The following is a 20,606-nucleotide window of genomic DNA, read 5'->3' on the forward strand; positions in this document are numbered from 1 at the left end:
CAAAAGTATACAATTCGTTTTGCAAGTATATATATTTATTTATTTGGCTTGAATGTGTATACAAATTAAGTAATTTCATAACCCGCCCTTAAAAAAAACACCAGTGCGATTGAGTTTGAAATACCAAAAAAAATTTATTTTCCCTTAGGAGAGAGTCAGAAAATTCATATTATAAGCAATTTTGTGGATGATTTCGATTGTTTGTCCAATATTTGGGATTCGCTAGCGTAAAGTTGATTAGTTTTTAGTTTTTTTTGTTTACAATTCTTGAAAGTTGCAGTTGGGGACAAAAAGAACTCATTTTCGAGCTGTGGGGATCTTATTGCGGGTCCGAAAATTACAATTTTGGTTGAGAGAATAACAGGATAGACTATGGTATAAAGGATCGATGCGAATGAGTCTATATAACTATTGTATATCTATTTAATATTCGTGTGTGTTTGTGTATCTGTATCTGTGTAGTGGTCTGTGGGTTTGGGTTTTCTGAATATCTAAGTATACAATATACGAATGCTGCATAGCCAATCCAGTTGCTAAACGTTCTCGACTTTCCCACACAATTGCCTCAAGCGAATACATTTTTTGTCGACTTTTCATCGTTTTTGTCTTCCGATGTAGCTCCAAAAAGTTCATTTTAGATTCTTTTTAAATTGTTATTCCATAATTTGGAGATTTTTGTTTAGTTTTCGGGTTTTCCTTAAGGTTTTGCTAAATGCTATTTCAATTTCTCTTTTCGTTTGTCTTAAGTAAAATTGAATCAAATTCCTCAGTGCTTGCAGTGCATATCGTACTTAGTAATTCATGTTGTCTATGCTTAGTGACTAATCCAAAAAAAGTAAATATATATTATATAGATTAATGGGGATTATCTTGGGTGTTGCGGGGACGTATCTTACAATTCTATATAGTTTATAGTTTAGGACTTGTGAGTGGTTGTAGTTTCGGTATATGTACACTTTACAGTTAAGCAGTTTAGAACTCTTCGATAGAAATACTTTCAGACTTGCGTAAGTTAATAATTAAATATAAATAGTGTATATATCCGGAAGGAGGGGAGAATCCAAAGTCGTTGTCTGTCCAAAGTTTTGGGTTTTCGGGTTTTTACGGTCGAATTAGGGATCAGATCAAATCAGAATCAGGGGAAATTACAGTGTATTTACAGGGTTGTTTGATTGGTGTTCAGTATTCGTGTTTGCATGTAAATAAATAGATTACTTTTACACATATATTCCGCTTTATTACGTTATCAATATATATATTGTATGCTTACTATCGTACAGTTAGGCATTGTTTTAGGTATATCGTTTCTCGCCATCCATATCCGTGTATCTTGACCTTTACAATTTTGGTTTGCCTTACTTGCTAGAATTTCATAAGACTTGCGTTTCATTTTTCCATATTTTGTTCAAAAGTTTCACTTAAACGATTCGAAAAAAATATATATACTATATTGATATATATATATATGCATATATATATACATAGCATCTATGTTGTCTCCATATATACACATCATGCAGTAATTGCCTCCACTTAATGTTAGTGTATCTGTGTGTGGTGTCTTGTGGCTGTGTTTTTCTTGAGTGACTTGTGGGTATTCAAGTTCTACAAAATGCACGAAAATATATCCATAGTTTTGGCTTGGACCCGGTTGTTCTCCGAACAGCTGTGCATCGGTGCATCAAAGCACTTGGCTAGCCATTTTCTTGCATTTTTGCCCTCAGTATTCTGTATTCAGTATTCTGTATTCAGTATTCGGTATTCAGTATTCATCATTCACCATTTCATCATTTAGCATTTAGCCCGTCTAGATCGATAGATAGCGCTCTCCTCGATTGACACTAACTTATTCCCGCTTAAATCGTTCAACTACAATTTCATCTTGAAGCTTCGTGTAAATAGCAAGTTTGCGTAAACTAACCAAAATCGTTTTAGAGTTTTAGTGTTACTTTGAATTTCCTGTCTGAAGGGTCTTGTCTCATAGTTTCTGTTCATAGTTCATAGTGAATGGTTTAGGGGGGATAGCAAACTCTCTTCGGCCTTCTGCTCGGCTCATTTGCTAAAAAATCTCTAGATTGTCATTTGCTAAATATTCCTTACTCAACTCTCTCTACTGCATATGGATTTCCAGCTGCGGCCGCATTTGTGGTAGTGTTGCGATTTTTAATTTCAATTTGATTTAGTACAAAATTATTTAAAAAATAAAAAAAACAAACACCTTTTTCAATTTCCAAAATTCAATTAAAAAAATTTCATTTAAAAATTAATTTAACACAGTTATAATACTTTTTTGAGTAAATTTTAAATATATAATCAATTTTTAAGCAATTCGAAGCAAATAACTTTCAAAAACACTTTTTTAGAAAATGTATAGATATTTTAATAAAATTTCCATATATTATATATAAGAACCAATAAAATGCATAGTAACTTTTAAGTTTCGTAGATTTTGTAACATTTTATATTTTTAAATTTTGATAAATAAATAAAAATAATCAAAAAGCTTATAAAAAAAACCATTTAAAATTTATTAGTTTTTGAAACACTGCCTTTTCTTGACCGCAGCTGAAGAATTCATTAGTTGCCGCAGGCGGTGTAGATTGGTGTTACGATTTTGGATTCCGGTTGCCCAATGGGTGGCACGTCTTATGGGGCGTAAAGGCTGCATGCCCGAGATCCCGCAAAGCCGGAATCGAAAATCGTTCAACACCTCGACACCATCTGCGACAGTCTACGATGTGTGTGTAATTAACTCTTGTGTGATTTTAACCTTTTATAAGTATATATTTTTTCTTTTCGTTTTTTTTTTTGTTTTTGTCGCGTGCAATCCAAAACATGATTACCCGCGCCGGAAGCGCACCTCCGGACGTAGACCGGAAGTGGCTCACAGGGCGGGATGGGCGGTAATGCTGGCGATGGCCCCCCAAAGGGGGTCGTCCAAACGCAAGCCGGTAATCCAATTCCGAAAGCCAGAGCCATGGTTTTCCAGGAACTAAGCCGATTGCGCTTGGACGGGGGGACAGGGCTGCATTCGGCCAAGACTCTCGTAAAGGTGATCGATACTTAATCGCTCTCGGGTGCCTTATCAATCGATAGTGATACTTATCGCTATCGCTATTCGCTATCGTTATAATCGTAAATGTTAGCTAAGCCGCAAAAATGGGAATCTGGGGAATCGCGGTAAACGTAATTGACTCGAGATATAAATATTACGGAATTTGGATTCTAAGCAAAAAACATAGGAATAAAATAAAAATAGCCCTCTACTGTACATAGCATACATATATGGTTTGATTAACGGCTATATAATATTTTGGTATTCCATAGTTTTTACTTTTTTTATTCGATAAAATATGCATGCTTTCTATATTAAGAGTGTGTGTTTCGTATTCATTGTTCCATTGTGTTACGAGGGTTTTTCAGTTAAAGAATACGGAATATAGTATATATAGTATATAGGATAGTTAGGATAGTCTTCGTGTGGCTGCCTGCCCCGCCTAACGTCTAGTTGTTTTTCTTTTTCTTCTTTTTTTTTGGGGCAGGTGACCTCGTTTTTGAGGGAAGTCTTTCGGTTTGAAACGCTGAGGGTTTAGTTGTTTCTCTGGGGTGAAGTGGGTGAAGAGTGGGTGGTATATCTAGTGGGGGTTGTGCATCCTAGTCTGTGCATCGGGACTGTGTGTGTGTGTTTGTGTGGTGTGTGTGTGTGTGTCTGTGGCTGAGCGAGAGAGCCATAGCCGCTTAGGGTCTAGTGCGTCTCTCTTCTAATCGTGCTGCTGCTCTGCCGAAGAAGAGTATTCAAGTTCTCACTTAGCCTAGTTTGAATTCCAAAAGAAGTACAATATATGGTATAATTAAATATATAATTAATTAAATATATAGGCTATATATTTTTGCTTAGTGTGGATCAGTGTGTTTTTTGTTGTTTTTTTTTGTTCTTTCAACTTTTTTGCCTCGCTAATATCAATTTCTATTTGCTCTCGTTCTCTTTCTCGTTTTCGTTCTCTAGTCCAATACATTAATTAATTTAGATATCACAATATAATCATTAATCGTTAATCAATCGGTAAGAGAAACAAATAAATTTCGAATTTCCTTCTTTTAAAAATAGTTTTTAGTTTTTTGTTCGTAATTGAAAATTGAATTAAATTTTGGACAAATGTTGCCTTTCGTCTGCCTAACTTTTCCTTACAATAAATTAAGTTAATCCATACCATTGTCCATTCTTAGTCGCTAAATGTTGTTTTGAGTGTTCTTCTGTGTATGTGTTTTTTTTTGCTTAGCTTAAATTAGATTTCTCTCGTACATGCTAACACAAAAAAAAAGTTGCCAAAAAAAAGCGATTATCATTATTATTATTATTAGTTATCTATGTATGTATGTAGGGTGTCGTGGGGTGAATGCTTCCGCCGAATGCTCCTCTTTTGCTTTTAGACTCGGGTCTGCACCTCCAGATGCAAAAAGCGCTCTTGACCTGTGCAAAATCGGAAACGGAACCCCAATGTGAGTTGTTTTTTGTTTTTTTTCGGAATGTTGATTTGATTTGAGTTCCATTTTTTTTTTGGATTTCGTTTGATTCGATTAGGTAAGTTGAGTTATTTACAAGACATTGTCCATTTTGGTTGTTGGTTGTTGTTTTGTTGGCATAGAAAGGAGAAATATTTATGCAGTGTTAAAAGTACATTCTTGTTTTGGATTACTGTTTTACTGATGTTCTGGTATTGTGATAATCATTTTTTCTTTTCTTTTTTTGGTTTAATTTTGCTTTGTCTGGTTTGTTTTTGTTTGTTGTCTGGATGTCGTGAGTTAGCCCCACGGCGTAAGCTTGTCTAGCGATTGCTCTACTTGGAGGGGGGACCTGCTACTTAGTCGTCGAGCCAGCCATCGACGGGCTGCGTCCCCTGCTTACTTTCCAAATAGGTGGCTATCTCGTTGGCGTTCTTGTTGAAGGCCACCATCATGGGCGTGTTTCCGCCGGAGTCCATGGTGTCCAGATGGGCGCCTGCGGCCACCAGCATCACGCAGATGTCGCGACGGTTCTGCTCGGCGGCAATGTGGAGCGCCGTCTGTCCACTGCAAGAAAAATGGGTGCAAAGGTTGGAAGGGTGATTGTTTAGAAGGTTTTCATGTTTCAATTTTTATTTTTGGGAAATATTATATGGAAAGAAATTTAATTTAAAATATCATTTAGGTTGTTAAATGCTCAAAACAGTCGCTCTTTTTTCTCTTTTGTCTAAATTACGACTAAAAAAACGTATAAAAAAGTTATTTCGTCGAAAATTCATATTTTCCACCCCAAAATATCAGTTTTTTGGCCGAAACAATGCCAAAAATGGTCGAAATATGGAATGTCATACCTCGTTGAGCTCGTAATAATATTCCCAATCTATTGGCATTCAAACCTGGAACTTTTTATTTTTTGTCCTTTTTGTGCAAAAAGTCATGATGTAACCCCTTATCAAATTTGCAAAAATTTGATCAAAAATTAATTTTTTTAAATCGCATAAAAAGTGCAGGGATATTAATAATTGGGTCGTTAGCTGCTCAAAACAGTACGCCTTTTTGATTTTGGACCATTTTTAACCAAGTTACAGCCAAAAATCGATAAGAAAAATCATAATTTTATCAAAAATTAAGATCCTGATTTTCCAACCAAAAAATCAGTATTTCGACCATAAAAACGTAAATAATGGTCAAAATATGGAATGTTATACCTCGTTGAGCTTGTAATTAAATTCCCAAACGATTGGCATTCAAACCTGGACATTTAATTTTTTATCAATTTTTCGGAAAAAATCATGATGTTACCCCTTATCAAATTTGCGAAAATTTAAAAAAAAATAAATTTTTCAGAAAGTGATGGGGATTGTTAGTTTTGGTTGTTAGCTGCTCAAAACAGTCGCTCTTTTTTCTGTGGGCCTTGATTTAGCCAAATTACGACTAAAAAACAAAAAAAAAACCGGCATTCAATCCTAAAACTCCAGCTCTCCTAGGGCTATAGCTCGATTATGGATACCGATTTCAAAAGGGCGTAAAGTTGTGATCCGATATATATCTGCAAATTAAACTTACAGCTCCTTGTCGGCCATGTTGATGAGGCGTCGTGTGGCGCTCGCGATGATATATTTGACAATGTCCCTGTGGTTGTATTTGCAGGCGAAGTGCAACGCCGTCTGTCCGTTTTTGTTCACTGACTGTAGTGAGTATCCTTGTTCATGTAGTGCACGTAACTGGAAGAAAGGGGTAATAACAGGTATTAGAAGGCTGATTTATAAGGGAGGATCTGTATCATTATCTAGTTATCTAGTTATATTCTGGAAGAGTTAAGCTACCATATTGAGATCGCCGCTCTGGGCTGCTAGTAGTATGGCATCGGAAGTTTGCTCCAGTATAGGGCTATTATTCAAATGTTCGTGTGTGTGTTTGTGTATTTGGTTTTGTGTTTGTGTGTGTAAGAGAGAGCGGTCGGTATTTTTTGTGTGTGCATGGAAAAGTAGAGAAAATAAAAAAAGACAATTCAAGCATCAGTTCGGTTTGAGATACATTCAATCGATTCAAATGTCGATGATACGAGAGATACGAAAGATACGAGATAAAGACGGAAAGAAAGAAAGGCATATAGAGACAGAGAGAGATAGACAGACAGAGGTAGCCACAACAGACAGTCTAGTAAGTAAAGTAAAGAAAGAGACAGACAGTTATACGGAATACCTGAATCCATAACCAAAAACATCTTCGTTGAAACTGAATAAACGATCTTTGTTGCTGCATGCAGAAGTAATTCATATCGTACAGAAATCAAAAACGGAAATTATGAAATTATTTATAATCAAATGAAGAAGAAGAGGGAAAGATGCTGAAGATAGAGAGAGAGAGAGCGAGGAAGAGGGAGACAGGGCGAGTGTGTGAATAAGATGGAGGATATACCGTGGACCATGAGAGAAGCGTGTGAAACAGAGAGAGAGAGCTAGCGAATAAATGTGGCCAAACGAGCAAGACAGCTGCGAAAAAGCCAATTGATAAGTCTGGCAGAGCGAAAGAGAGAGAGAGAGAAAGAACGCTCTATGTGAACTAAATTTCGGTTGTCTAGTGCCGTCTCGCTCGGTTCAGCTATTGGTCTCTTTTTTTTTCTTCGCATGGAGTCTGAAGGTCTGAATGACTGAACTGAATGAAATGCTGAACGAATCGGGGGACGCTTTTTTACCTCTTCCACTTCATCACTTTAATGGGCTTGGAGCCAATTTGCAAATCCTCATCTTTGTGTTTTTTTTTGTTTTAGAATGTTTCAATTTTTGTTCGTGTTTTTTTGTGTATGTTTTAAATTCAAAAAGAAATTCACATATTGTTAGTAAGCCATTGAAATAAGTGGTTTACAACTAAATCAAATCAAATACACAACAAGTCCAAACTACCAGGCATTTAACCTACCCGCATATCATATTTCAGTGTCTTTTTTTTGTATTACTTGGTTGGTTGGTTGTTTTTGGTTGTTTTGGTTGGGATGGATGGGATCGTAACGAATACGGTTTGGTCCTTGCTACGTTTACAGGTTAACTGTTGATGTAAGCCGGGATTATATACCAGATAGTACCAGGAGTGATCGTATTTAATGCTCTACTCACATGCGATCGTGGCAAGGACTAAGCTGTATTCGGCTCCTCGCAATTAAGACTTGGACTTTTAGCGGATGTGTGGGTGTGTTAGTGTGTGTTTATGCGCACAGTTGCGGTCGAAATAATAGCACGACTTCATTTACAATTTATACTTTTTACAATTTAATTATTAAATATTTAAAATTTTTTTTTGAGCATTAATTTAGACCGCAACTGGATTTCTCTATGTGTAGATGTTAGTGACTAGTGACATGCAAGACATAAATTAACCATAAACAAAATGCAAGGCAACGAAAATAAAGGTGGGCCGACTGCAACTTGCATTCCGCTCCACTCCACTCCGCTCCCCCTTTTGAATTTGCAAGGGATTTTTGGGACTGGGATATACATATATATATGGGTTGTATAGGATAAATCAGATCTCGACGCGACGCTTGCGGAAGTGGAGGTGGAGGAACATGCGCCTGTCTTGGTACGGCAGCTGCTCGGCCACCTGCTGCTGGTAGAGCTCGAGCCGCTCCTGGAGCGGCAGCTCGTCGGCGGTGCGACTGGACACCGCCGGTGGCCAGCAGCCAGCTAACAGGAGCCTACCGGTGCTGCCGGGTCCGCGACCCTGGGCCTGATCCAGTTGGCGCCGCTCCGTCTGCGCCTGCCGCTGCGAGAAGGCCGCGAAGGAGCGCTCCTGGTCCGGAGTCTGCGGCATGGTGGCCGCCTCGTGGTCCAGGATGTACAGCTCGTCGATGGCGATGTCGCAGATGTAGTGCAGGTGCTCCTGGGCACGATCGATGCGGAAGTAGTGCTCCGCGGTGCAGGCTAGAAGGCAATAGAGTTCAAATAAAATATATATTTTAATTTTAATTTCCCATCCTAAGCATTAGTGAATTTGGAACATTTTAATTTGACTACTTTATAGGGTGCAAGGTAAAGTCTTTAATTTGAATTTTTATTCAAAGGCTCATCAGAAATGATGCTTTTTATTATTTATTGATAGAAAAAGTCGTGGGATTTATGTTAATTTTCTAATGAAAATTTCATAATATATTGCAGAAATTTTGCTAGAAAATTATACCTTTAAAAAATGTTTGTCTTGGGGCAACAGGTGGTATGCGCAATATATACAAAACATATTGCTCATACGCACAGTGGCCATTTTCGTACATATGTTTTAGATTTTTGTTTGGTTCTTTTAGTTTTGATGGAAAAAAGTACTACAATTTTTAAGTATTTTTTAAATATTAAAAGAAATATCCCAGAGCTTAGAACTCAATATATTTGAAGTAAATAAATAATAACTTACAGTCGATAAAGCACCAATCCTGGGAGACCTTCGGATACGAGATGGATTCCTCGAACTTGGTATTGAGCATATTGCGCACATGCTCCAAATCGCACTGAGATTCGATTTCGATTTGGCCCAGTTTGTTGGCCAATTTGCGTAGCATCTCCTTGTCATAGTGGTACTGCTCGTACTGTTGCATGGTGACGCGCAAGATGTTCAGCTGCATTTTCTCCAGGGGATTTACCCTGTAAATTAAGAATTTTGTTAGCGATGAGTCACTTCCTTTATCCACTATAAATACTCACTGGACATCGCCGCGGCCGTGCTTCCTTTTGGACAGCATCAGCGCCTTGTTCAGCAGCTCGATCTCGATCACCGAGGGCTTTACGCGGCAGGCCTCCCCGTCCACCTGCATCGGAATGGTCCGCTTGGTGATGATCCGGGCCTTTCGGCACTGGCAAATGCAGGTGCCGTGCATGCCCGCCTGCAGCATAGGCAGCTGGTAGGTGGTCAAACCCACCACCTCCATCAGGCCGTCGTCAATCGAGGGCTTCGAGGCGCCAAAGGAGTCGTTCCACGGGTGGGTGCCACCGCCATAGCTGCAGGGATAAAGGGAAAAGACTGGGTTTAAGTATTGATGATTGAAAACATTCATTGATATGCAAGCAGCAAAGCGACTGCTTGCACTGCTTGCACGCTATCAACCATTATTTGATCATAACTTGTTAATCAATAGTCCGATTGAGACATTTTTTCTATATGTTGATGGGTATTATTAAGCCAAACAACATCACATTTACTTTTTTACAAAAAGTATGCAAGTAATATTTAAAAAATCCCTTACCTGGGAATGTTGAGGAATAGCACGGCATGGCAGCCGGCGTCGCGGAGTTTTCCGGTAAAGTCCTGGCCATCGCACTCAAGCGTCACCCACTGCGAGAGGTTGCGATATTGGCGCAGGATCAGATCCTTGCCGCCCATCTGGCCGTAGTACATCTTGTTGCGCAGCCGCGAATTGAAGCGCTCCGGATGGGCCTCCCGGGCCTCGTGGAATTCCAGGGCGATGTGCGCGTCCACGCCGAACGAGAAGTAGTTGTTGATGACGTTCAGGGGAACGTTGGCTTTGCTGCGGTCGACATGGTCATCGGTGACGTCATCGTTGGGCGTGACCTTCACCCGCCAGCGGTCCATTAGCACGCACTGCGACATCCCGATCTCGCGCAATATCTTCCCAATCGGTTCGTCCGTGTAGCCCTGAAAGAAGATAGACTTTAAAATTATTGAGGCTTTTAAGTGTAATGATTCTGGGCAATATTAGGTCTAAGTTACGCTAACTACAAATGAAGTTGGGTACAAATAATAAATGCCTTCAAATATTCGTTCTACATTCGTTGAGCAGCTTTCGTTACTAGTGAGTTTTTTGGGATCAAGCGTTTATTATTAATAAAATATATATATGTTAGCAGCAATGTTATTAGTGTAACTACTTTACTTTCTGTATGGAAAAGTCTTCAGTATGACAAAAAAATTGGGCTCATACTTACTGTAGATTTGTATGGATCAGAGATGAATGTTACTATTTTTTTATCATATGAGAAGTCGCGGAATTTTTTTTTGTTTTTTTTGATAGAAAATTCTTTTCTATAATATTTGTTTATATATTACAATATTATTGCGATTATAAAACCCCAAAAGTTTATATTTGGTGGCAACAGGTCGTATGCGCAATTGGCATGTTTCTGAAAAATATTGCTCATACGTACAGTTGCCATTTTTTTTGTATATTTTAAACCAATGGAAGCTATATTTTGAATGGCTCTCATGTTTATAAAAAAATACATATTTATATTTATAATTTAGGGCTAACTAACTTAAGTTTAATTAAATTCATACCACTTTTCTGGTCGTTATTTACGACTTTAAAAAGTGGTACAAATTCGTATATATTTTGCAACATAAAAGTCAACTTACCCCTCCCCATCCGAGGGCGCGAGCGAGATCATTGCCGGTGCCCAAGGGAAGGACACCGACGGCCGGAACTGGTTGGAGCGGCGGTTGGATCTGGTCCAGGACGGAAAGGACCCAGCCGACGGTGCCGTCGCCTCCGCACGCCAGGACCCTCAAATTGGGCGCCTTGCGGAACATATCAAGGCTGCAAAAGATAGAAAAATATATTTAGCAAAGAGGAAATCAAATGATGAGCTTGAAAAAATAAGTGGAAAGTATTGAAGCATTATAATTTATTTTAATATATTTAAATTCAAATTTTATAAAAAGGTAAAGTTTAAAAAATATTTTTATGAGAAAAACTTTTATTTTTTTTATTGAAAAAATTTAAATTTAAATTTTATAAAAAGGCAAAGTTTAAAATATATTATAGTATTTATTTTAGTTTTTATTTAGTTTGTTTAAAAGTCATCTAACATTTTGTTAACGGGGTATTGCAATTAATAGGTTAATAGCTAATTAATCATTCACTTCAATGTGTTTTCTTACACATTTTAACTTTAATCTTTGAGCTTTAATGTACTTAAAATATTTTAAAATATTTCCTCTGTGCTCTTCAATCGAATACTCACCCCATTTTGGGACCACCCTGTGTAAGATCGAACACCTGGCGCGGATTGAGCAGGTGCTGGAACTTGCCCAGCAGCTTGTGGCCCTGATTGCCGCCCGACTTTGGATTAATAAACACAATGACCGGGATTACCTCCGGCGACGGAATGGGCTTCACAATGAACGCCCGCGGCTCCTTCTTTTCCTCCTTGCCCTTCTGCCGTCGCTGCGTCTGCTTCTTGCTCTTTCCCCCACCGCCACCTCCTCCGCCCCCCGAGCCACTCGCCCCGCCTCCTGATCCCGAGGCGGCATTGTTCTTGTTGCTCACGCGTATCGAGGACTTGAAGTTGCCCTTGCTCGGCAGCTTCACAATCCACGAAGGCGGCACAATGATGGGCGCATAGTTGCCTGTAAAGAAAATAAACAGAGGGGGAGAAATGGAATGAGTGGGTTTTTAAGCACTGGCGGAAAAATATATAAGATATAACTATTTTTCAGTGGTTAAAATCCCAAAAGGATATTTAAAAATTAATTTATGCCAATAGAAGGGGGTCTTAAAATTTTAAAAAAATTCCCTAATTATTCATTAATTTAACATTCTTTTTTGTAGGTCGCAAGTTTCTGTTTTTTATTTCTCTGATCTCAAATCTGTCAACTTAACAACCTTTTTATTTGTATTTTTATAAAATAATAATATTTAACCACAATACTTGACCATTTTTAAATCTTTTTAACTATTTTTTTAATTTATCTATTTTTTAAAGAGGTTCTTTTAACTATCTATATAATCTCTTGCCCTTCGTCGAAGTGCCTAAATTGTTGGACAGGCTGGAAAAGCTAATTGTGTGTGGAAAGTAGAAAGTGCTTGGGAATATGGCCAAGCGAGTAAATTTAATTTGCCACCTTTGGGGGGGAAAATCAAAAAGGACCTTTTACTGTTATGCTGCGAAGTTGTGGCTGGAAGTTGTGAGTTAGGGAGCCAACATAACCGGCATACCAAAGAGCAATTATGAATGCCGCAACTTGGCCAGAGGACCAGAGAAAAGGGCAGACAAAGGAACTGCCATCCTCTCGTAGTCGTAATTCTATTTCGTACTGTCTTGTCCTCATCTCCGGTCATGTCACCCCCTCTTTATTCCCCTTTTCAACCCCCTCCATGGCCTTTTCCCGTTGCGTATACGTAATGGCAGAAGGATGGGAGTGTGTTAACAAGATGCTCATTGAGACACTTTATAAAAACGTGAACAGGAAGCGGTTAAGTCGCCCCAGCTGCCACATCATCATTGTCATAGTTGCACATAGTTGTCGGGGCAAGGAATTTCCTTTCCTTTCTTTTTTTTCATTCTTTATTCTTTTTATATAAACACCAGCAGAGGTACGTTGGCACGTTAGCATTTGCTGCAATTACATTAATTGAAAATAGTTTAGTCCCCTGGCCATTTGTGGGGGTTGTCGGTTGTCTGTGGCATAAGATGTTGCAAAATGCCATAAACTGGTGCCTTGCAATTCCAACTGGAATCTAAGGTAGCTGCAGCTTTTAATTCAATTGGGATTTGAGTTCTTAACTATTGGGTAAGCTGAAGTTTTGTTTGTTGAAGCTGAAGGCTTTAAAATATATTTATAATATTTTCTACCAATTTATTTATTTTATTATTCACTGGATTTAAAATATATTGATTAAATCTCTGTATATAAAATATGTTGAGAATATTTTCTCTGGTTAAGAGGCAACTAAAATTTCTATAAGTTCTTTTAAAAGGCTCCTATTGTGGCTTGAATTTTCGTAAATTTTAAATTCTTTAGACGGACTTTTTTATTTGTACTTTATTTTAAACAATGATTTAATTTTTTATACCGAAATAAAAAGGTTGTTTAGTGAGCACTACAGCACAATTTGTTTACCCACCAAATAAACAGAATGCGATACAAAATGGGACACAGAAATTCAGAAGTTCAAGGGGCCACGAAAGGGTTAAGGGTTTTTTGTTTTGTTTGGTTTGCTTTGGGTTCGGTTTTAATGCACAAATCTTAATTAAGTTAACGGACCGCAATTTATTTGCATGCACGTCACGTAATTAATCAAAGGAACATTGGCAGGGGCGGTGTCCCTTTCTAGGAAAATGGGGATTCACAAACTCACCCAGACGACACTCCTCGCCGATTTTGGACTGGTTAAAGCAGGCCTCCTTGTTGTGGTAGATCTCATGGCACCACGCACAGGCCAACGCCACAATTTCCTTCGACCCAAATAGCTTGCTTTGCACCGCCTGCTTCATAGGAAAGAACTAAAGGGATAAGTGCATAACATGTAATAATATAATGATATCCTAGTTCCAGAATCACTCTATATGTGTATTTGTCACACGGAAAAAAACAATTAAGGCAGATTAAACGGATGCTTGCTAAAAGAATTTAAAGTTTATTAAGTTTATAAAAATCAATTTTCAGAATTAGTTGTAATAGAAATATAAATATGAAAAAATCATTAAAAAATAAAAAAAAAACACTCTTATTTACTTTGATCGAATCATTGCATTACAAAGTGACAAATAAAATATATTTATTAATGATTTCAAAGTCTTGATTTCTGGAAGAGTCTACTCTATTTTGCATTCTCAGTATTTTTTGGCTCTAAAACAAAATTTATGAAATTTTTGAAAGCATTTTTTAGGTTGCTTAAAATTTTGGCATTAAAGAAAAGAATATGAAAATAATTTAAATCTATCCATTACTGATTTTAAATTTTGTAAATATTGTAAACAAAATTGAAGTACTTGAAGAACACAATTAAGATAAGGAAAACATAGTAATGACGTGTGTGTGCATCGTGTGAGGTGGTCCACCTACCTTGCCGCACTGCTTGCACTTGCCCTTCTCCAGCTTGCGGTGCACCCAATGGTGGTGGGTGGTTGTCTGCTCCCGGTACTGCCGGATGCCCACATCCCGGTAGGTCGGCTTGCAGGCCAGCGTGCTCTTCTCGTTCACAAACGGAATGCAGTTGTGGTGCGCGACCAGCTGGCAGGCGGAGCACTTCATCCGCTGACCGCTTTTCTGAAATCGCACGGAAATGTGAGATATTTTTAACGGGTACTATTTACCACAACAATCCTTTTAATTCCTTATAATTCCTAGATTATTCTATGGTGTAAATAAAACTTGGAAAATATTTCTGGGAATTTTGGGGGAATTTATATTGATATATTCACCATGAAGTTTAAGATTTACTACTTGTCACTTCAATTTAAATCCTAAAATCTTTTTTCCATTCACAAAAACTATCACTATAAAACCTCTTCTTTAATTCCTTTTAATTCCTAGATTATTCTAGGGTGTAAATAAAACTTGTAAATTATTTCTGGGAATTACAAAAATTTACAAAAAAGATCACTACAATCCCACTTTTAAATTCTTTATACAAAAAACTATTGTACAATTTTTCTGGAAATTTCTGTGGAATATATATATAGCAATATATTCTACATGTAATTAATTATTTTGTTTTGCCCCCACCCTTTTCTTTACGCTAATTAGCAAACTCCTGCATTTGCGCCGAAACCGCATTCAAATGACGGAGCGCTGCAACTGCCGTTTGCATTCTCGCAAAAGCAAACTTTGACAATTAATTGCTGAGGTTTCTGCGGTTTGACAGGTGAAAACGGATTCGCGCCGAGGATTCGCAAAAACAGCCTCAGGTGTCTCAGGAGTTGTTTTCCCTGGAAAACTAAAGAAAAGCCTTGTGCAGCAGCCAATGTTGTTCTAGTTGGCTTCACTTTCCGAATCTGTTTTTGTTTAATTGTTCTTCTCCTCGAAACTTTGACTGAGATTAGTTTGCTTTTGGCCTTGAGCAGGCTATTTTTTGGGATTTTGGATAAAGGGTTTTCAGGAGAAAAAAAGGGGAGACTTTTTTGTTATTTTTAAACAAAGTAAAATTATTTTGGATTTTTAGAAAAAAAAGAAGAGTATTTATACCCGTTACTCGTAGAGTAAAAGGGTATACTAGATTCGTGCAAAAGTATGTAACAGCTAGAAGGAAGCGTTTCCGACCCCATAAAGTATATATATTATTGATCAGGATCACTAGCCGAGTCGATCTAGCCATGTCCGTCTGTCCGTCTGTCCGTCTGTCTGTCCGTCTGTCTGTCTGTCTGTCTGTCTGTCTGTCTGTCTGTCTGTCTGTATGAACGCTGAGATCTCAGAAACTACAAAAGCTAGAAGGTTGAGATTTCCCACACATATTCTTTGGCTTCCTACGCAGCGCAAGTTTATTTTAGCCGAGCGCCACGCCCCCTCTAACGCCCACAATCGCCCACTAACGATTTTAAAATGGGTCCTGCGCCCACATCTTTAAAGATTTCCGAGAAGTATAAATGCAATTTTGTTGTGTATATTTATACCTATCGAAATGTAGAAGACATTTTTCAAATCGGACCATTCATTAAAAAGTTATACGATTTATAAATTGTCAACATATATCTATCTCCCTCGCACTCCCTTTAGCTGAGTTACGATTATTAGTCGGGACACCAACCAGACACAGCGTTCGCACTCCCTTTAGCGGAGTGACGGGTATTAGATAGTCGGGACACCAACCCGACTATAGCGTTCTCTCTTGTTTTGTGTTATTTTTTGACAATTTAAAATTACAATTTAGATGCCAAATTTCTAGTTAGCTTAATAAATCAATATATTCCGACTTTTTACCTTAGCTCAACTTAATTTGCTGCACGATACAAATTGAGATAGGACAGGCAGGACTTTCCCCAGAAGCTGGTCAGCCCCAAATGACTTACAATACCCGCCTTCTATTCCCCTTCGATTGACAATGAGCCTGATAAAGTACATATATTGTTGCTTTTGGCAGGGGGCTACCAACCCCCCCCAATCCCCCTTTCTTTTTTTCCGCCTTTATTGCGTGAATGTTGGACAGACACGCAATAAATAAATTACGCTCACATGTAACCTGCTGCCCTTCACTTCTCGTTGGCGTTGTGTTAATTGAATTGAAGGAATGTGTGGGGTAGTGATATCCATGGAATTCGCACTATTCACACTCTGAGTAGTCAAGTATTCAGGGATATACTCACAATGCACTCCTCGTTCAGGCAGCAAAGATCGCCGGAGGCCGAGGTGGGCTTCCAGTAGTGCTCGCCCTGCACTGCATTCTCCGTCCAGTCGGGCACAATGCGAATGGGTCGCCGGGAATTGCTGGCCGAAGCGGTACGCCTGCTTGAAAAAGAAAAGGAATGCAAGGGTCAAAGGTTAGAAAGTATATCTTAATTGCTGGGAATAAATTTTAAAAATATATTTTAAAATGTCCTGGAAAATGTTTTAGAATTAAATACATTTTTTGGAAACTATTTACTTTTCCACTTCATTTCGAGCATAATTTTGTTAAAAGATTGCTCTTTTATGTTTGTAATATCTTAATTAACCGTCTAAATATGGTGAACCCATAAAGATATTTTTAAATTTTAATAAGCTTTATTAAGGTTCCCCTGCTTAATATTTGAAGGACTCACCTCTTCCGGCGCCACGCCCCCAGGGAGTCGAGTTTTCGCTGGCGGAAGGCCGACTTCCGCTGCATGCCGATTGAGGAGCGGCGAAAGCGTCGCACTCCGGCCCCCCCAACCGCCCCCGCAGCCCCTGCCACGCCCCCTGCCACAGCACCGCCCCCAACAGATCCAAAACTATCGCTGCGCTGAAGTCGACGTCTTGGCGTCGGCAGCAATGCCGATGTGTTGCTGCAGTCGCTGTTGCTGCTGCCGCTGCTACTGTTGCTGTTGCTGCTGCAGCAACTACTGATGCTGCTCCTGTGCAGTTTATGCTCCTCATCATCATCATCATCCACATCCACCTCGGTCTCCTCGTACTCGTCCTCCGTTTGAAACTCCTCGCGAACGGCGTGCAGCAATCGCTCCATTCCGAATATTGCTGCGGGGGTGTTGCTGCTGCTGCTGCAGTTGCTGCTGTTGATATTGTTGCAGATATTGCAATTACAGCTGCAATTCTCTCTGCCAACACTGTTGCTATAGTTGCAATCGCTGTTGTTGCTGCTGTTGCTGTTGATATCGTTGCAGATATTGCAATTGCCACTGGATTCTGCGATACTGTTGCTATTGCTATTGCTATTACTGCTAGCAGCACTATTTTGGCTGCTGCCTGGGATATTGTTGCAGTTATCGCTGTTGCAGTTGCAATCTCTGCTGCTGCTGCAATTGCAAGTGTTGCTAATGTTGCTGCTGCTGCTGTTATGATTACTGTTGCTGTTGCTGCTGCTGTTGTCGTAACCGTAGCTGCTGTTGTTGCTGCTGGCGTCACAGTTCAAATAAGATATGAACATGGTCTTTACAGTGACTTATTTTTCCACATCCGTTCCCTTTTTTACCTTGCTTTCTCGTTTCGCTTCTCTCACGTTTTACATTTCACTTCACTTCATTACACATTCGTAGCTCTGTGGTTTGTAGATTTTTTCCGTTTTTTTGGAACTGTTTTTTTTTTTGTATTTTCCGATTTTTTGCTCGCTTATTTGCATTCAGCTCCCAATCGCAGTCACAATTCCTATCCCCATTCGGTTGGCGATTTTTGTGACTCTGATTTTGATTCTGATTCCGAATCGGAATCTACTTCTGCTGCTGCTGTCCGTTTTCGTGTCCGCTGCGGCTGTCATTATGGCGCAAAAAGATTGCCCAGAGATTCTGTTTTGGGTTTGGCTTATTATTATACGATTTTATACCCTATTTTTTGCTCCTATTTATTTCGGGGCACTTTCCAACTGGGTTTTAGTTGGTTCACGCAAAAAGAAAATGGTACATTATAGGGAGATAATATGGGATATGTTCTTAAAGTGGTTAAAAAAAAGTTGCTTCTTATAAAGATTTTCTAAATAATATTATAAATTTTAGTTTTAAGAGGCATCTTTTAGCGCCTTCACTTAGAGTTCGTTGGCATCCCCATACTGATTCTTTAGAAAGAAGGACAATTATCTTCATAAAGGATATGATAAAGGACTTACTATTGCTTATATAAACATTTTCATAAATGTTTAAAATTTCTTATTAAATAACTATTATTATCATTTCCTTTATAAGGAAATTACTCTCGTTTCTATAAATATATTAAGAAATCTATTAACTTTGTCAGTTAACAGAGAGTGTAGAAAGTTCCCCAGGGTGGAAAAAAATGAGAACTTTGACCGGGAACCCTATTTGGATATACCCCTTCCCCGCAACCCGTTTGCTGTCTCGCTCTGGCGCACAGCAATTGCCATTATCCGTTGGTGTGCGTGTGTGTGCTTAATACATTTGTATACATTTTGTTTATGTGCATTGTAATTAAATTCTTATCAGATGGAAATACATACAGAAAATGTGACTCGTTTTTCTCGGTATTTTTTTTTTTGTTTTTTATTTTTTTTCCCCCTGATTGCGTACTACTCGTTTTAGATTTTATTGGCCTGGCAAATTGCAGGCTTGCAGATTTTCCATGTCAATTGTTTACGCGGCTTTCTCGCTAATATCCTTTTTGTGTGTGTTTTTTCCCCAATATATTGTACTAGCTCCTTTGGGAGCGTTTTAGGCGCGTTTTGTGTGCGTTTAGTGTGCTGTTTTTGACGCGCCACTCAAATTTTGGCATCCACGCTTGATTTACCGTTAAATGTAGCGTGTCGCAGCGCAATTTCCATCGACATTTTTCGGCTTTTCACTTTTTACTGGCTTTTGAAACTCTTTTTCCACCAAGAATTTAAAGTTTAAAATAATAAAATCATATAGTTTTTGTGGTTAATAAATTGTTTTTTTATAAAAAGTAACTATTGTATTTGCAAACTATTTTACGCCTGCAATTATGCCAGGAATTCAGAAAGAAAATGGGTAAAAGTGAGCGAAGAAAATGAGAAGGAAGGGAGAAATTGTGTGGGAGCTTTTTCAAAGTTGCAAAATTGAATTGCAAATCAATTTGCCGACTGCAGTCTTAATATATCACAATGGACGCAGGAAGATGGCAGGGGAAAATGCGGGAAAGTACGAGGGAGGGGGAAATCGACTTGAAATGGAAATCAATGATGTTGAGATGGCTTTGTGCTAATAGTTCATCAAATAACTTGGTGAAATCATTGGAAATTCCATTTCCATTTCGCTTGCCTTGTGAAGTGTCTGTTAAAGGTTCCGCAATTGAAACAATGGAATTGATTTAAAATTCGAAAATCCTGAAATTCAATGCTCAAGTGAAAAATAATAAATTTAAATAATAATTTAAAAATATTTATAACTACGCCACCTGTTTTTTAATATTAAACAATTCAAGAAATAATTTAAAATAAAGACCACAAAACTACGCTTTCTGGCCAAAAATCAATATGATTTAAATCAGAAAATGCGAAACCTTTTTGGCATTGCAATCTATGTGTTTAAACATTAAAATGCAATTATCTCTGCCAAACCCTTTGTCAAAACTTTTGATATGCCAAACAATTTCGCCCCGCTGTCGCTGTCGAGAGCCCCGAAAAAAGAGGCAATCATCCGTAATTAGAATCGTTTGATACCAAATATGATGAGTAACCACAGAAATAACGAGGGACCGAAAGCGAAAAGCTGAAAACTGAACACTGAAAACTGAAAGCCGAAAACACAGCCAAACCGAATAAAACGAAGCCAAGCAAGACGTAACAGAAACAGCAACCGAAACAGAAACAGAACTTGAAACGCAATTTCAATTCAAATGTGATTAATTTCGATGTCGACTGCCTTTGAAGAGGTCTGGACTTTTGCCGGCGAGAGAAGAAGGTGGAAAAGCAGATATATAAAGTGGGTGTGGGTGTGGATGTGGGTGTTTGGGGTGTGCGGGCGGAAAAGCGGGGAAATGCTCGGCTAATGAAAGGCAAACTGTCGTCAATGGCCCGGACTTGGAAATGGGATTGAGATTCCGAGGAGGTGAATCTCTCGTTCTCTCTCATTCGACAAAATCGATAAAAACCTTGAAATATCTTTACGTATTTCAATAATGACACTTTGCATTCGCCATTCACCAATCGCCACCCCCGCCGCCAACTTTTTTGGCTCTTTGACTTTGGCGTAATAAAAACGAAAATAAAACTGCAGAAATAAATAAATATTCAAAAGTGCTGAGGGGGCATCTCATCATCATCATCGAAAAACCTCATAAAA

The 20,606-nt window shown here is 38.5% G+C and overlaps 3 protein-coding genes across 12 annotated transcripts in view; 1 reads left to right on the forward strand and 2 right to left on the reverse strand.

Moving 5' to 3' along the window:
• The window catches only part of LOC108056063 (uncharacterized), a 70,671-nt gene that overhangs the window by 20,281 nt on the left and 29,784 nt on the right, over positions 1-20,606 (forward strand). The gene's annotated exons all lie outside the window — the stretch shown is intronic.
• Positions 3,512-20,606, reverse strand: part of rdgA (retinal degeneration A) — a 98,613-nt gene continuing 81,518 nt past the window's right edge. For 3 of the 9 annotated variants that reach the window (XM_070219136.1, XM_070219135.1, XM_070219134.1), the window contains exons 2-15: positions 16,965-18,140; positions 16,530-16,668; positions 14,293-14,496; positions 13,586-13,730; positions 11,469-11,853; positions 10,861-11,041; positions 9,734-10,143; positions 9,195-9,488; positions 8,908-9,134; positions 8,202-8,423; positions 7,202-7,253; positions 6,330-6,393; positions 6,070-6,227; positions 3,512-5,070 (exon numbers count right to left, since the gene is read on the reverse strand). In XM_070219136.1, coding sequence (XP_070075237.1) covers positions 4,863-5,070; positions 6,070-6,227; positions 6,330-6,393; positions 7,202-7,253; positions 8,202-8,423; positions 8,908-9,134; positions 9,195-9,488; positions 9,734-10,143; positions 10,861-11,041; positions 11,469-11,853; positions 13,586-13,730; positions 14,293-14,496; positions 16,530-16,668; positions 16,965-17,785 — 3,510 coding nt within the window. In that variant the 5' untranslated portion in view covers positions 17,786-18,140 and the 3' untranslated portion in view covers positions 3,512-4,862. Of the gene's footprint in view, positions 5,071-6,069; positions 6,228-6,329; positions 6,394-6,708; positions 6,763-7,139; positions 7,552-7,619; positions 8,424-8,907; positions 9,135-9,194; positions 9,489-9,733; positions 10,159-10,860; positions 11,042-11,468; positions 11,854-13,585; positions 13,731-14,292; positions 14,497-16,529; positions 16,669-16,964; positions 18,141-20,606 lie in introns of those variants that run through there. The other 6 variants (XM_044392778.2, XM_070219132.1, XM_070219130.1 and 3 more) reach the window with 5 other exon arrangements.
• The window catches only part of LOC138913911 (uncharacterized), a 105,484-nt gene continuing 101,466 nt past the window's right edge, over positions 16,589-20,606 (reverse strand). The window contains exon 4 of the mRNA XM_070219141.1: positions 16,589-16,671. The gene's annotated coding sequence lies outside the window, so the exon portion shown is untranslated. The remainder of the gene's footprint in view (positions 16,672-20,606) is intronic.

Source organism: Drosophila takahashii, chromosome X (assembly GCF_030179915.1).
Source record: "Drosophila takahashii strain IR98-3 E-12201 chromosome X, DtakHiC1v2, whole genome shotgun sequence".
In the NCBI taxonomy this organism is placed as follows: Eukaryota; Metazoa; Arthropoda; class Insecta; order Diptera; family Drosophilidae; genus Drosophila; species Drosophila takahashii.